The 14,458-nt window shown below is 45.3% G+C and overlaps 1 protein-coding gene across 2 annotated transcripts in view; it reads left to right on the forward strand.

The window, feature by feature from the left end:
- DIDO1 (death inducer-obliterator 1) overlaps window positions 1-14,458 on the forward strand; it is a 1,822,440-nt gene that overhangs the window by 778,791 nt on the left and 1,029,191 nt on the right. For both annotated transcript variants that reach the window (XM_044089904.1, XM_044089905.1), the window contains exon 7: window positions 13,283-13,988. In XM_044089904.1, coding sequence (XP_043945839.1) covers window positions 13,283-13,988 — 706 coding nt within the window. The remainder of the gene's footprint in view (window positions 1-13,282; window positions 13,989-14,458) is intronic.

Raw genomic sequence — 14,458 nt, forward strand, 5'->3', positions numbered from 1 at the left:
CCTAGAAAACAGCCCCACTCTGGCTAGAGCCTCTCCAGCCCCTAGCCAGAGGCCTCCCTTTCAAAATAGGGCAGGTAGTGTCTGACTGCCTGCCAGCCTTACTACCCATCCCTCCTACCCCTTCACCCCTGTCTGCCCGTCTCTCACTGTCTCCCTGTATGGTCCCACATTACCTCAGATATGGGTTCTTTCCATCATCCAGAACAGTTACTTTATGACCTGGATCACCTCCCCCCTCCAGTACGAAAGGGCACTTGTCATCCCCCCACCAAGTCAGCTCCACCTCCTGCAACCTGTACTGCATGCTGTGCTGACTCAAGCCACCATAGAACCAGTGCCTCTGGAAGCAAAAGGAAGAGGGCTCTACACCAGAATTTTTCTGGTACCCCGAAAGGATGGACCATGGAGAGCTATAGTAGATCTCTTGTGTCTCAACCTTTTCCTAAAGGTCCCTACCTTTAAGATGCTCACTCTCCCCAATCTCTTCCCCTGCTCCTGCCCTAAGGGTTCATGGCAACCTTAGATATAAAGGATGCTTATCTGCACATCCCAGTAAAGCCCACATTCAGGAAATATCTGAGGTTTTTGACAGGCTCATCCCATTTTCAATTCTCTGCCTTGCCCTTTGCACTTTCCACTGCACCCAGGGTATTGAAAAAATGTCTGGCTCCAGTTATCGCTTATTGCCGGACAAAGGGTATCCAAATAATCCCCTACTTAGATGACCTGCTGATTCAGGCAGACCATCAGAAGACCCTCCTTCACACTCAGCTTCTTCTGTCCCTATTGCAGTCTTTAGGATTTCAGATACATTTTCCAAAATCTCACTTGGAGCCCACACAGGACATTGTGCGAATCCTGCACCCCAGGAAGACAGACTGCATGAAGGCCTTCCTGCCACCAGACAAGGTGATGTCCTTGACAGACCACCTGCCCTGCATCCTCCAAGCATCCGAACTGACAGGAAGGCAGTACCTGAGACTTCTGGGTTACATGGCAGCCAGTGTACCCATGCTCCCCTTAACAAGACTGCACATGAGAAAACTACAATGGTATCTTTGATCAGTCTAGACCCAGTGTTCTCATCCCTTGGAATTTGGGGTCACTCTTCTACCTTGCTTGAAACAAGTATTCAGTGGTGGCTGGTACAAGTGGCCAACAACCCAGGCCTTCCTCTCCAACCACCCCTCACCCACACAGATCATGTATACAGACACTTCATATCTGGGCTGGGGAGCAACGCTAAGCCAAAGACATGTGCAGGGTTTGTGGCCAAACACACACAAACTAGAGCACATCAATGTCAGAGATGTGAGCAATCCTCCTTGCTCTTAAAAGCCTTCCTACCTGACCTCCAGCAAGGCCCACTCAAGATTTTCATGAACAACACCACTGTCTTGTGTTATCTCAGCAAACAGGGAGGGACCTCCTTTGCAGACTAGCTCTGGTGGTGTGGGAGCTGGCCACCTCACAGGGGATTACTCTGCAGGCAGTTTACAACGCCTCCCTGCACAGCTTCCAGGCAGATTATCGCAACATAACCATCACAAACAGCCACGAGTGGATGCTTCACAGAGATGTCTTCCTGGATCTCGTACACTGGTGGGGTACACCTCAAATAGACCTGTTTGCCTCTTCCATCAGCAGGCAACTTCCTGGCTTCTGCACCACGACACCAAGGCACTGGCAACAGATGCCTTCTCAGTTTTTTGGAAGTGGAAATGCCTGTATGCCCCCCCCCCCCTCCCTTTGGTTCAAAAGGTGCTGCTGAAAATTCAGCAGGACAGACCAAAAATCTTGCTGGTAACTCCCTACTAGCCAAGACAGTGCTGGTTCCCCCTTCTTCATTTGTCCAAGGGAAATTACCTTAAGTTACCCCTTCAGCGGACCTCCTCACACAGTACAAGGGATCACAGATACACCCACGTGGCAGTCTCTGCACCTCACCCTGTGGTTGATAGGATTCTGATCCCCTTCAGACACCTGTAGGAGGACATGCTCAGTGTCCTGCAAGAGGCCAGGAAACTTAACACAAGAAAATCTTACCTCTCAAAGTGGAAAAGGTTTTCCATATGGTGTCACAAAAGACAAGTTGAACCTGCTGGCAGGTGACATCCCTCTAATCCTGTCTTACCTGTATGAACTATTGCAGACAGTTCTGGCCTACTCTTCTATAAAAGCATACTTGTCTGCAGTCTCTGCCTGTCTCTTCTGGATCCCCCCCCCAGCATTCAAACTTCCTACCAAACTCTTCCTCAAAGGGGTACTTCAATCAAGACCCCCCCCCCCCCCAGGAAACTACCTCCTCCCTGGGATCTTAACTATGTACTGGAAAACCTCATTGTACCTCCTTTTGAGCCAGCAGACAAAGCCTCTCTAAAACTTTGCACATGGAAAACTATTTTATTGGTGGTTCTGACTTCAGCCAGGTGGGTCAAGCCTCCCTAAAACTTTGCACATGGAAAACTGTTTTATTGGTGGCTCTGACTTCAGCCAGGTGGGTCTCGGAGCTACAAGCTGTGGCTAACCCACCATTCCTAGTCTTCCACCTTGACAGGGTGACTCTCAGAACTATCCCGTCCTTCATGCCCAAGGTGATGAATTACCTATCTTTGAACCACGCCATCCACCTGCCCACCTTTTCCCCCAACCCGCAGGGGGAAAGTGAGAGAGTACTCCATTCTCTAGATGTCCACAGACGGCTTAGGTTTTATCTCCATAAAACCAAGTTCATTAGAAAATCTGACCAGCTGTTTTTCCTTCCTTGACCAAGCAGACCATTTCGGCCTGAATCTCCAGGGCCATTTCCTTCTGCTACATATTCCATAGGAAAACCTTGCAGGACAATATTAAAGCCCACTCCACCAGCGCTATGGTCTCTTTAGGAGCCTTTTATAAGGGGCTAGACACCAATACAATTCTTGAAGCAGCTATTTGGTCCTCAGTGCACACTTTCACAAAACATTACAAGCTGGACCAAATATCTAGGGGCAGCGCAAGGTTTGCCAGGGCTATCCTTCACTGATTTCTGGAACCTTTAACCAGACCACCACCCCGTTCACAGTGAGCTTTGGCAATCACCCACAGTTTCCCCTCCTTTTCCAACTAAACAGGGGTAATCACCAGCAGCAGAGTGGACCTACTCACCCAGGACAAGGGAACACATATTCACCCGGGGTGGCAATCTCTTCACCTCACCTTGTGGATGATAGGATTTTGATCCCTTTCAGGCACTTATACAAAGAGGACGTGCTCACTGTCCTGCAGGAGGCCAGGAAACCTTATACCAGGAGATCTTGTGTATCCAAGTGGAAAGGATTCTTCATATGGTGCCTAAATAGGCAGTTGGACCCATTGCAAGGTGAGGTCCCCATAGTGCTGTCCTGCCTTTGTGAATGCCTACAGACAGGGCTAGCATACTCCTCCATCAAAGCCAATTTGTCTGCCATTTCTGCCTGCCTACATCTGGACCCCCCCCCAGCTTCCAGATTACCGGCAAAACTGTTCCTTCAGGGGTTACTACATCTCAGGCCACCAAGGAAGCCCATACCGCCTCCTTGGGACTTGAACTATGTCTTAGCGAAACTCCACACTCCCTCCCTTTGAGCCTGCATCCAAAGCTTCTCTAAAACATTGCACATGAAATACTGTTCTGCTGGTGGCTTGGACCTTGGCTAGATTGAGCTGCAAACTCTCATGGCTACCCCCACCCTTCCTCCTCTTCCACAGAGGTAGGGTAAGCCTCAGAACCAACCCATCCTTCATGCCCAAAGTGGTTAATGACCTTTCCTTAAACCAAGCTGTCCACCTGCCCACTTTCTTTCCCAACCCACAGGAAGATGATGAGAGAGTACTTCTTTCCCTTGATCTGTGCAGATAGCCCAGGTTCTGTTGCTTAAATCCAAGAACATCTGACAGGCTGACCAGTTTGTTTCTTTTCACCCCAGGGCCCTGGGGAAAGCAGTAACTAAACAAACCATCTCAGCCTGGATTTTCAAGGGATACTTCCTTTTGTTACACACACCATGGTAAACACTTACAAGGCAATGTGACGGCCCATTCCATTCCATTAGAGTAATGGCCTTATTTTGGAGCCTTTTCAAAGGCCTGTGCATGTCCACTATCCTTGAGGGCAGCCACCTGGTTTTCTGTGCACACTTTCACAAAACATTACAAAATGGACTAGATTTCCAGGTCTAGGGTGGGATTTGCCGGGGCTGTCCTCCATAGTTTCATGGAAAACTCGTCTAGGTCGCTACCCTCTTCCTCTTAGTGAGCTTTGGCACTCACCCAACTGTACAGAATACTGCAACATGTGAATAGGACAGAAAAGTTGTGTAAAATCTTACCATAACCATGTATGATCTCTTTCATGTTACAGTATTCCTTCCCTCCCACCTACCCCTCTTGTTGTTAGGCATTCCCTTCCTGGGGTGGCACAGGACTTGCACTACCTTCTCTGGGACTGATTCCAACTGGGGTGCTCAGTTCTGAAGGCTGGTGTGCGTAGACGTCACTCTTATGGCCCATGCCCTGCTAGCCACATCAGTCATCCCATGCACCATAAAGTGACTGCAAAACTTTTGTATAGTGGATGGACATTCGGGTACCAAGAGAGGAAAACCCAACTGTACAGAATACTGCAACATGGAAGAGAAGGATATCTATGGTCATGGTAAGATTTTACACAACTTTTCTTTCTCCATTGTATTGAGAGGCCATATGAGTATGGCAATGGGTGATGCCTTCTCACTGTTTTCTAGTATCAAAGCGTATCCTGGGGGAAGTCCAACATTCTTGTGGACAGGTTGAGCAGATCCATTCTACTTCCTCATCAGTGTTCCCTCAAAGCTCTAGTAACAGAGCAAATTTTCAGCCATTGGGGCCATAGTTGTGATCTCTTCACTTTCCACTGAACACTAAATGCTTTTGCTCTGATTCCTCATGAGGTTGTTACCCAGCTACTCTGTAGTGTACGTTGACCCCCCCCCCCCCCCAGACTTTATGCATTTCCTCCTGATTCCAAAATTTCTTCAGAAAGCATTGGCGTTTAAGGTCTCTGTCATTCTCATAACTACTCATTGGGCTCAACAAGTGTGGCTTCTCCTTCCTCTGGCCTCATCTGGTTCACCCTCCTTGAGATTTCGGCTCAGACCCAAATTTAATATCACACCCATCCGGCCATCCTCACCCGGACATATGAGTACTGAAACTAACCACATGGTTTTTCCAGTTGATATGATGGTTCAGCAGTCCAGGCTTTCGCCTTCCATTGTGCACATCTTCCTCACATAAACCTTCTACTAGGAAAATGTACAAGAGAAGTGGAAAAGATTTTTCTTTTAGGGCCCCAGAGAAAAACCTTTATCCTTTTTCAGCCCTTCTTCCCACAATATTGGACTTCAAGCCCATCTCTTTCAAGATGGGGCTTAGTTATTTCATTGTTAAAGTTCATTTAGCTGCCATTTCTTCATTTCACATTGGTGAAGGTCATACCCCTGTAGGTCTCTTAGGCTATCCAAGGCTTTCCTCCAGGGTGCCTTTCTTCCACAACCCCCACTCAGAGATCCAGTTCCACCGTGTTATATCACCATTGTTTTGCAGTCATTACTCCCATTTGAACTTGCTGCTGAAGCAGCTTTCAAGCTTTCTATCCTAGAAGACCTTATTCTTGGTAGAGAATGACTTCTGTTATAAGGTAATTTGAGTAGCATGCACTTTCATCCAAACCTGCTTATTTGACAGTTTGAGAACAAATCCATCTTTGCATCCAAAGGTGGCTTCAGAAACTTCCATCACTCGGGCCATAAATCTGCCAGTATTTCTCCTAAACTTCTCAAACAAAGGTGAATATACTTTACATTTGCTAGATGTTCATCGTTGGCTCCATTTTTTACTTGCACAGCACTAAGCCTTTCAGGAAGTCTGACTTAACTATGAATTTCCTTTTCAAAGTATGAACTGGGACAAGCAGTAGCCAAAATCTGCTTCATCTCTGTGGTTGATGTTCTTCATCTCACATTGCTGCAGTCCTTACTTATGGGTAGTCCGCTGTCCTCGGTCGGCCCGAATACCAAAGTATTAGGCTGACGTCGGTCATGGGCGCCTAGATCTGACATCAGAGCGTCAGGGTATAAAGGCGCATGACCGACGTCATATCCTCAGTCTTTTTTGCCGCATGGTCCGATGCAGAAGCAGCGTTGCAAGTGCCGTTCGGCGTCCTGAAATTTTTCGCTGGAGTTTCAGACCGATACCAAGTTGGCTAAGTACCCGTTGGGGAATATTTTTGTTTTTCTTGCCTCAGTTACTTACCGGATGTCAGAAAGTGAATAATTGTATTTCTTGTGGGAAACAGATACCGCATAGGGATTACCACTCGCTTTGTATTCCTTGTTTGGGACCGGAGCACGACGTAGTCGGGTGTCGGTTTTGTGCTAGGTTTAATAAGCGCACTATAAAACGGAGGTTAGATTGCGCTAGGTTAGTCTTTGGCAGAGGTGTAATTATAATATGCCGTCGGATGTTCCGACGCCTGCTTCTACTAAGAAGCGCAAAGACAAATCTTTAAAGCCTAGGCAGGATGATTCGTCCGTTTCGGATGCCGGACCTTTAGAAGCTACAGCTGAACAGGTGGATCCGGCTGAAGTTTCTGTTGAGTCCCAGGGGGAAACTTTGATTTTACAAGATGTGGCCTCTCAGGAGGCTGGTCAGGCTGAAGGGGCCTCTCAGGTTACTATTCTCCCTTCTATGCCTAAGGTGGTTAGGCCTTCTGCTACTGTTTCTAAGGCTCCTTCTAAGGGCAGGTCTGTTTTGCCTCCCTCTGGTGTCAGTTCTGGTTCTTCAGGGTCTGTGCCTAAAAAGCACACGCTTAAAATGGCAGAGGATTTGATTACTTTAATTAGAGGTTCTATGCCCCCTCCTGATAAGAGGCCCAGGATGGAGCCAGAGTTGGAAAGTTTGGAGCAGGCCTCAGATGATTCAGAGTCTTCTGCTGAAGACATTCAAGATTTCCCTCCTTATTCTGATTCTGATGCAGAGGATTCCACTCCTTCTGCTTCTCCTCCAGAGGATTTTTCATTTTCAGAAACTCTGCATTCCATGAGGGATCATTTTAAGTGGGAGGGACAGGATTACTCTGATTCACGGAAGAGGCTTAGGGAGTTCTTGTTTTACCACAGCATAGACCCTTAGCTATACCTCCGGTTTTGGATGTTGTTTCAGATGTTTTCTCGAAGCTTCCCTTAATCCAGATTCTGTGCCTCCTGCCCCAGTTAAACCGGACAGGTATTACAGGGTGCCTGAGGCTCATAAATATCTGTATAAGAGTCCTAGGGCGGACCCAGAAACTATTAGTCAGGGGCCTAAGGGTGTTAGAGCCTCTGTTGTTAAGAATCCGGTTCCTCTGGATAAGGAAGCTAGAGCTTTGGATAGATGGGGTAAGAAGGTGTATACCTCTTCTACTTTAGCAATGAGAGCTTTGAACTGCCAGTTTCATATGTTGAAGTATCAGAATTTCCTCCTTTCTCAGCTAAGATCTAAAGTGGATGCTTTGGCAGAGGGCATAGAGTGTAAAGCATTGCAGGATTTAGTGCATGTTTCTGAACAGGTGGGTAAGCACTCTTTGCAATGTGGTTTTGATGCTTTACAGGCTTCTTTCTAGGGTGGCTGCCACTGGTTCAGTTATTCGTAGGCACGCCTGGCTTAAGGATCAGAATTTGTCTGAGCATGTTAAGTCTAGAATTCTGGATGCCCCTTTACAGTCTGAAGTTTTGTTTGGTCCTCCTGTGGAGTCAGTCTTAAAGAAAATGGAAGACAAGGCTAAGTCTATGCAGACTGTTAAAGATTTTTTGCAGGTACAACCTCCAAAGTTTAGTAGAAATTGGCCTACTAAGGGGTGGACGACCTTCTTCTGATTCTCAGTCTAGGGGTAGATCTAGGCGTGGTAGGGGCAGAGCTCAGAGTACCTTCAGGCCGAGACAATGGAGTTCGCCTGCTCAATCTGCTGGTGAGGGCAGGGGCCAGTCCTTTCATAAACAGGCCCAATGACCTGCATTTTCAGCTGCCAGATTCTTCCTGCCTGGCAGCTCCTTTGGGAGGAAAGTTGGCTCTTTTCAAGCAAAATTGGCATTTAGTCACCCAGGACAAATGGGTATTGGACATTATAAACCGAGGTTACAAGTTCTATTTCCATACCATGCCTCCTTTCAAAGGCATGCCAGACGTCCCTCCTCGACAAAGGATAGAGGCTCGCAGACAAATTTCTTTACTTCAAATAGGAGCTATACAGCCAGTTCCTCTGTCAGAAGTGGGCCTAGGATTTTATTCTCGCCTGTTTCTAGTTCCAAAGAAAGGGAACACGTGGAGACCAATTTTGGATTTATCTATCCTCAACACTTACCTGGACATTCCAAAGTTCAAGATGCTGACTTTACAACAACTTTTACCTCTGTTGGGAAAAGATCACTGGATGGTTACTCTGGATCTCAAAGAGGCTTACCTTCATGTTCCTATCAGGCCCAGTTGCAGGAGGTACCTGCTGGCTGGAAATTTACATTATCAGTTCTCTGCATTGCCCTTTGGCTTATCTACTGCGCCCAGAGTGTTCACAAAGGTCCTGGCTCCAGTGATAGCATTTTTCAGACTAAGAGGAATACAGATTTATCCTTATTTGGACGACTGCCTGATTATTGCACAAGAAAAGGACGAGCTTCTTCATCATCTACAGTATGTGATGGCAGTGTTAAGATGCCTAGGGTATTCTGTGAATGAAACAAAGTCCAGTCTAGTACCCTCTCAGGACATGTGCTTTCTGGGTGTGAGACTGAATACAGCTTCCCAGATGGCCTTTTTGACCCCGGACAAACAAAGAAGCCTTTCTCTTTATTTCCAGCAAATGTCTCTACGGTCCAGGCTGACTGCAAGGACAGTCCTTCAAGCCTTGGGGTTCATGGCATCTTGTATTCTGGTGCTTCCCAATGCCAAATTGCATATGAGGAAGCTTCAATGGTATCTCAAAATGTGTGGACACAGCACTGCCAAGATCTAGACACTGTCATTCAGATAATACCTTGCATTCAGAAGGAGTTTTTGTGGTGGGCTCAGGAATGTCACCTAAACAAGGGACTCTCTGTGACCCGCCAGAGGCGAGTCAGATTCTAACGACAGATGCCTCGGACAAGGCTTGGGGAGCACACCTCAATGGAAAATGGGTGCAAAACACGTGGCCTGTCAAACTCCAACATTTGCATATCAACTTGAAGGAAATGTTAGCAGTCCAGTTTGCATTGATGGCTTTCAAAGATTTACTTCACCCAGGGCAGGTGTTGATTCAAACAGACAACACTACTGTCATGTGGTACATCAACAAGCAGGGGGGAACCCATTCTTACCCTCTTTGCAGGCAAGCGATGATTCTGTGGGAAACTGCTCTCAATCTACACCTCAATCTTCAGGCAAGGTTTCTACCAGGAGCACAGAACTCCTTAGCAGATGTATTGAGCAGACAAATAGTGGATCCTCACGAGTGGAAATTGGATCCTCATGTATTTCAGCAGTTGACAGTGTTATGCGGAACTCCAGACATAGATCTGTTCGCTTCTCCACTAAATTACCAGTTGCCAAAGTTTTGCACAAAAATGTTTCATCACACAGCTTGGAAGGTGGACGCTCTATCATTCAGCTGGAACAATCTGCATGTATATGCCTTTCCACCTCTGCCTCTTCTTCCCAAGGTACTTTTGAAGGCCAGACAAGACAAGCCAACCATGATTTTGATAGCACCGGATTGGCCTCGACAACACTGGTACCCACTACTGAGGAGTTTAGTACGAGAACCTCCATGGTCTCTGCCTTTGATTCCGCACCTTTTGTCACAAGAGGACAGTCACTTCCTCAATGTCAAGATTCAGTCTCTGCATCTAACGGCCTGGCATATTCTGTTTTAGACTCTGGAGGGTCTCAGCTTCCACAACAAGTTTTGAATGTTATTTTGGAGGCCAGGAGGCCTAGTACCAGGAAAGTTTACGCTGATAAATGGAGGAGATTTTTTATTTGGAGCAAAGGAAAGGACTTTGATGTCTCCAAACCTGATTTAAGTGTTGCTCTTCAATATCTTACTGAGTTATTGGACAAGGGTTTGTCTTTCTCCTCAATAAAGGTCCATGCTGCAGCCATTTCTGCTCACTATGATTGTGACCCTCCTTTATTCTCTCATCCTTGGTTTAAGCAATTTCTTAGAGGGGCAAAGAATACAAGACCCCCACGTAGAGCTCCTACTCCTACTTGGGATCTCAATTTTGTGTTGGAAAAACTTACTCTACAACCTTTTGAGCCTGCAGCTACTGCCGAGTTAAAGTATTTGTCATGGAAAACTGCTTTTTTGTTGGCCGTTACCTCTGCAAGAAGGGTTTCTGAATTACAGGCCCTCATGGCGGTGGAGCCTTTCCTGATTTTTCATAAGGATAGGGTATCTTTGTGTACTAATCCTTCCTTTATGCCTAAAGTGGTTTCTAGTGTGGCCTTAAATCAGACTATTCATTTGCCTACTTTTTATGCAAACCCCCAAAATAAAGGGGAGAAAGTTTTGCATACTTTGGATATTCACAGGCAGTTGCGTTATTATTTGAGCAGAACCAAGGAGTTCAGACAGTCTCAGCAATTGTTTGTTTCTTTTGCTTTGGGTTCACAGGGTAAACCTGTTTCAAAACAAACTATTTCTAAATGGATTGGGTTTTGTATTTCTTTCTGTTATTCCCATCATGGTAAGGATATTCCTGCTGGAATCAGGCCTCATTCCACTAGGGCTACTGCTACTTCTACGGCCTTTCTAAGGGGGGTCGCTACAAAAGACATTTTGTAGGCAGCTACTTGGAGTTCAGTGCATACCTTTTCTAAACATTATCACCTTCCTCTTTATTCTAAGTCTAGGGCTGGATTTGCCACTGCAATTTTACAGGGCATTTTAGCTGCCCCTAATGCTTTATGATTTTTACCATCCTCCCTTTCCCGTTGCTTTGGGATTCTACCCATAAGTAAGGACTGCAGCAATGTGAGATGAAGAACATAGTACAGTTTTGTACCTACCATAAATGTAGATGTTCGAAGATCCACATTGCTGCAGTCCAATTTACCTTCCCTCCTTCCCCACTGTAGTTTGACTTGGTGCTATGCTTTAGGTGATGGTTGTTGTTGGGCATGTTTTTGGGAGGTATTCTGTTTTTGGCCGTGGCCTTTCTGGTTTGGCCTTCTGACATCTGGGGCAAGAAAAGACTGAGGATATGACGTCGGTCATGCGCCTTTATACCCTGACGCTCTGATGTCAGATCTAGGCGCCCATGACCGACGTCAGCCTAATACTTTGGTATTCGGGCCGACCGAGGACAGCGGACTACCCATAAGTAAGGACTGCAGCAATGTGGATCTTCGAACATCTACATTTATGGTAGGTACAAAACTGTACTTTTCAATGTGTTTCCTTTGTCTACCAACAGAAGAGTTTGTCTTCCTCCAAAACCTAAAGCTCATTCAGCAAGATCTGTGGCATCATCTACAGCCTTCTTCTCTGATGTACCAATAGATGACGTTTGTTTTGCATCTACTTGGTTCAGAGTTCACACCTTCATTTCTCTTTTTATAAGTCGGACATTTAGTCTAGATCCAAAGTTTCTTTTGGTTCAGTTATGCTTAAGATTATGCTTCTGTGAGACGTCCTAAGAGTTCAAGTAGCTGCGAACTCTGCCTCATGTGTAGAGGAATAATCGAAAAAACAACAGATACTAAAGTTATGTACTTAGCATGACATTAAGTCTGTGTTGTAGTCCATCCATTCCTCTGCTACCCTGCCTTCATCCTCTACCCGTATTTATATTTCTAGGAATATTGTTGATCAGTGATACCTCACTGGGCAGGTCTTAACTGACTTTGCCTTGGTTTCCAAAGATTTAGTTGGGGTCTCTGCAGTTTCCAAACCACTGTTTTATACCTATTTCCTTGCACGCTTACTCTATCTTAAGATGTTTTTAGGTAGTTATAAAGGGAAAACTTGATCTGAAGTAGCTTCTTCTGTGCATGGGAATTATGGCTAGTTAGGAGCCTGAGCACCAGATCCTAAGCTTCGATGTGTCTGGAGATGTGTCCAACATCTGATCAGAGACCCATGTATAGACGAATGGACAGTAGCATTCCCACCTGGTTTTTTTTTTCCGTACTGTCCGGACATCAAACTGAGTTTTCCGGTACTCTGGAAAACACTGTACAAGCTCTGGTATTCCGTTTCAAAAAAAGAAAGACTATGAGTTTGTTAAATCTGTGTTTTCCCCATGCCCTTTTTTTTTTTTTTTTTAAACAAAACGCATAGTAAAGCCTCAGAAAAAAGTCATCTCAGACAGAGGGCACCCCTCCCCTTGTCTGATGTGACAATGATGTCACAAAATGGGTGGAAGTGGGTAGGACATGAGTGAGCTTGTGGGGGATGCAAGGCATGTGGCCTAAGTCCGATTTTAGTCGCAACAAAAGGTGGCAACCTTAAATGGACAGAATACAACACCACAGATGTAACATTTTGGTGAAGACTTAACTTTCATTTATGTCATCTTGGAGTAGTTGGGCTACAGAAAACTCTTTAAAGGTGATCCAGCAACTTTCAAGCTCTGCACTCGTTTGACTGGAGTGCAGTTTATTTTTCAGATTGCCAGCTCCTGAAGTTGTGATTGGGAAAACCTTTTGAGGTGTTAAGTGATTTAAGCAGTGTCTCTACCTTTTTACCTAGATGTTTTTTGTATTATCAGTTGTGTGGGAAATGAAAAGGGTGAGGGGGAGTGTGCGTTTTAAAATGGCAATGTTTTTATGGGGTCCAGTATTACTGGTTTGAAGGCAAACCTCCCTTATAATAAGCCTGAAGTCATTTGATCATCCCCAAGCCTTTTGAAAGTTCCATATGTGCATCAGTTACATAAACTGTACCTGCAGTTAGATATAACTTTTTAATAAGTGTAACCTCAAGACAGTGAAACTTATTAGAAGTCGGTACTGTAGATACTGGTTGCTGATTGTTTTTTTTTGTTTTGTTGTTTTGGCATGGACATGGATAGCAGTTGCATACATACATCATCCTGAGTTAAGTAGATAGATTGAATTTAAAATGTCAACTTTATGGAGTCATAGTTTCAGCAGTCATTGGCTGTTCAGTGCCTTAGTCAGATAATTACTTTGGTTATTGTACTTTTACAAATACTTCTTCAAAACTTAATCTGTTATTTTTTTCCTTTGTTCATGTTTCTTTCAGCAACTGAGAAAGAAAAGGAAATATCCGAAAGCAAAGTAGTTCATCCTACTGGAGCACCGAAAAAGCTGGCTACATTGGGTCAGACTGGAGTGACACCTAAACCAGTTGCTGTCTCAAGTGGAGTAGTGAAAAAGTCTGTTGTTTCACAAACTGCAGCACCTAAAAAAATACCAAGTGCTTCCAGCAGCACAGCCAAGAAACTGTCCACTGTGCCACAAAACTACTCATCTGCTACGTCTACTGCATCTCCTCACACTATTTTATCTGCCATCACTTCTCCATTTGCAGCCACTGTGTCCACCTCCACTACTGCTGCGGCCACCACTACCACAGCATCTGTGGTTACAGAAGCTGTAGCCAATACAAGTGTTCCCACTAAGCCATACTCCATTCCTAAGAAGTCAAGCAGTTCCTCTATTGCGTCTACAACAGCTGGTCTTAAACGACTTATGAGCCTGACAAGTTCTGCTAGTTCTGTCACTGCACCAGCTAAAGAAAAATCTCCAGTGCCACAAGTCAAAGTAGCTGCTGCTGCAGCCCAGCCCCATTCTAGTCAGTCTGCTGTCCGTCTACAGACTAGTCACTCTTCTGCCCAGCTGCAACCAAACCAGCCTCCTGACCAACTGCAACCAAGCCAGCCCCCACAACCCAATATCCAGATTCGACAAAATATTAGACGTTCACTGAAAGAAATTCTCTGGAAACGGTGAGGCATTTTCTCTATTTTCAGAAATACAGGTATATGTGTGTATATATGTCTGTGTGTGTAAGTTTCCCCTTACATCAAGTGGACCTACCATTCTTTTGTTACATGTATGTGATTAGTTGATAGTTGCCTAACTGGCATTCTTTAATGACAAAGCTTTGTTTCTGCTTACCTTCTTGAACTGCCAAAAGAACTCATTCACTCTGGCTGATAGCTGTCCAGTGTCTCTAATCCTGTACAGAAATATAGACACCTATCAAAAGTACATCAACCTCTTCCTAAGTGTGCTTTGTTTTTACTTTAAGATTCTCTCACTGCTGAAATTTAAAGAATGGTCATTTCATACTTTAGTACTACTAGGCAAGTAAAGACTTCAGTACAGCAAGCTTTACCCCTGGGTCATCCACTGGCCTTTGTATGCAGGTCGCTGTTTCCAAGTTTTGCCATTTATTTTTCTGCTTTGCAACATA

Source organism: Protopterus annectens, chromosome 12.part0, assembly GCF_019279795.1.
Source record: "Protopterus annectens isolate FY-2018-M chromosome 12.part0, PAN1.0, whole genome shotgun sequence".
Lineage (NCBI taxonomy): Eukaryota > Metazoa > Chordata > Ceratodontiformes > Protopteridae > Protopterus > Protopterus annectens.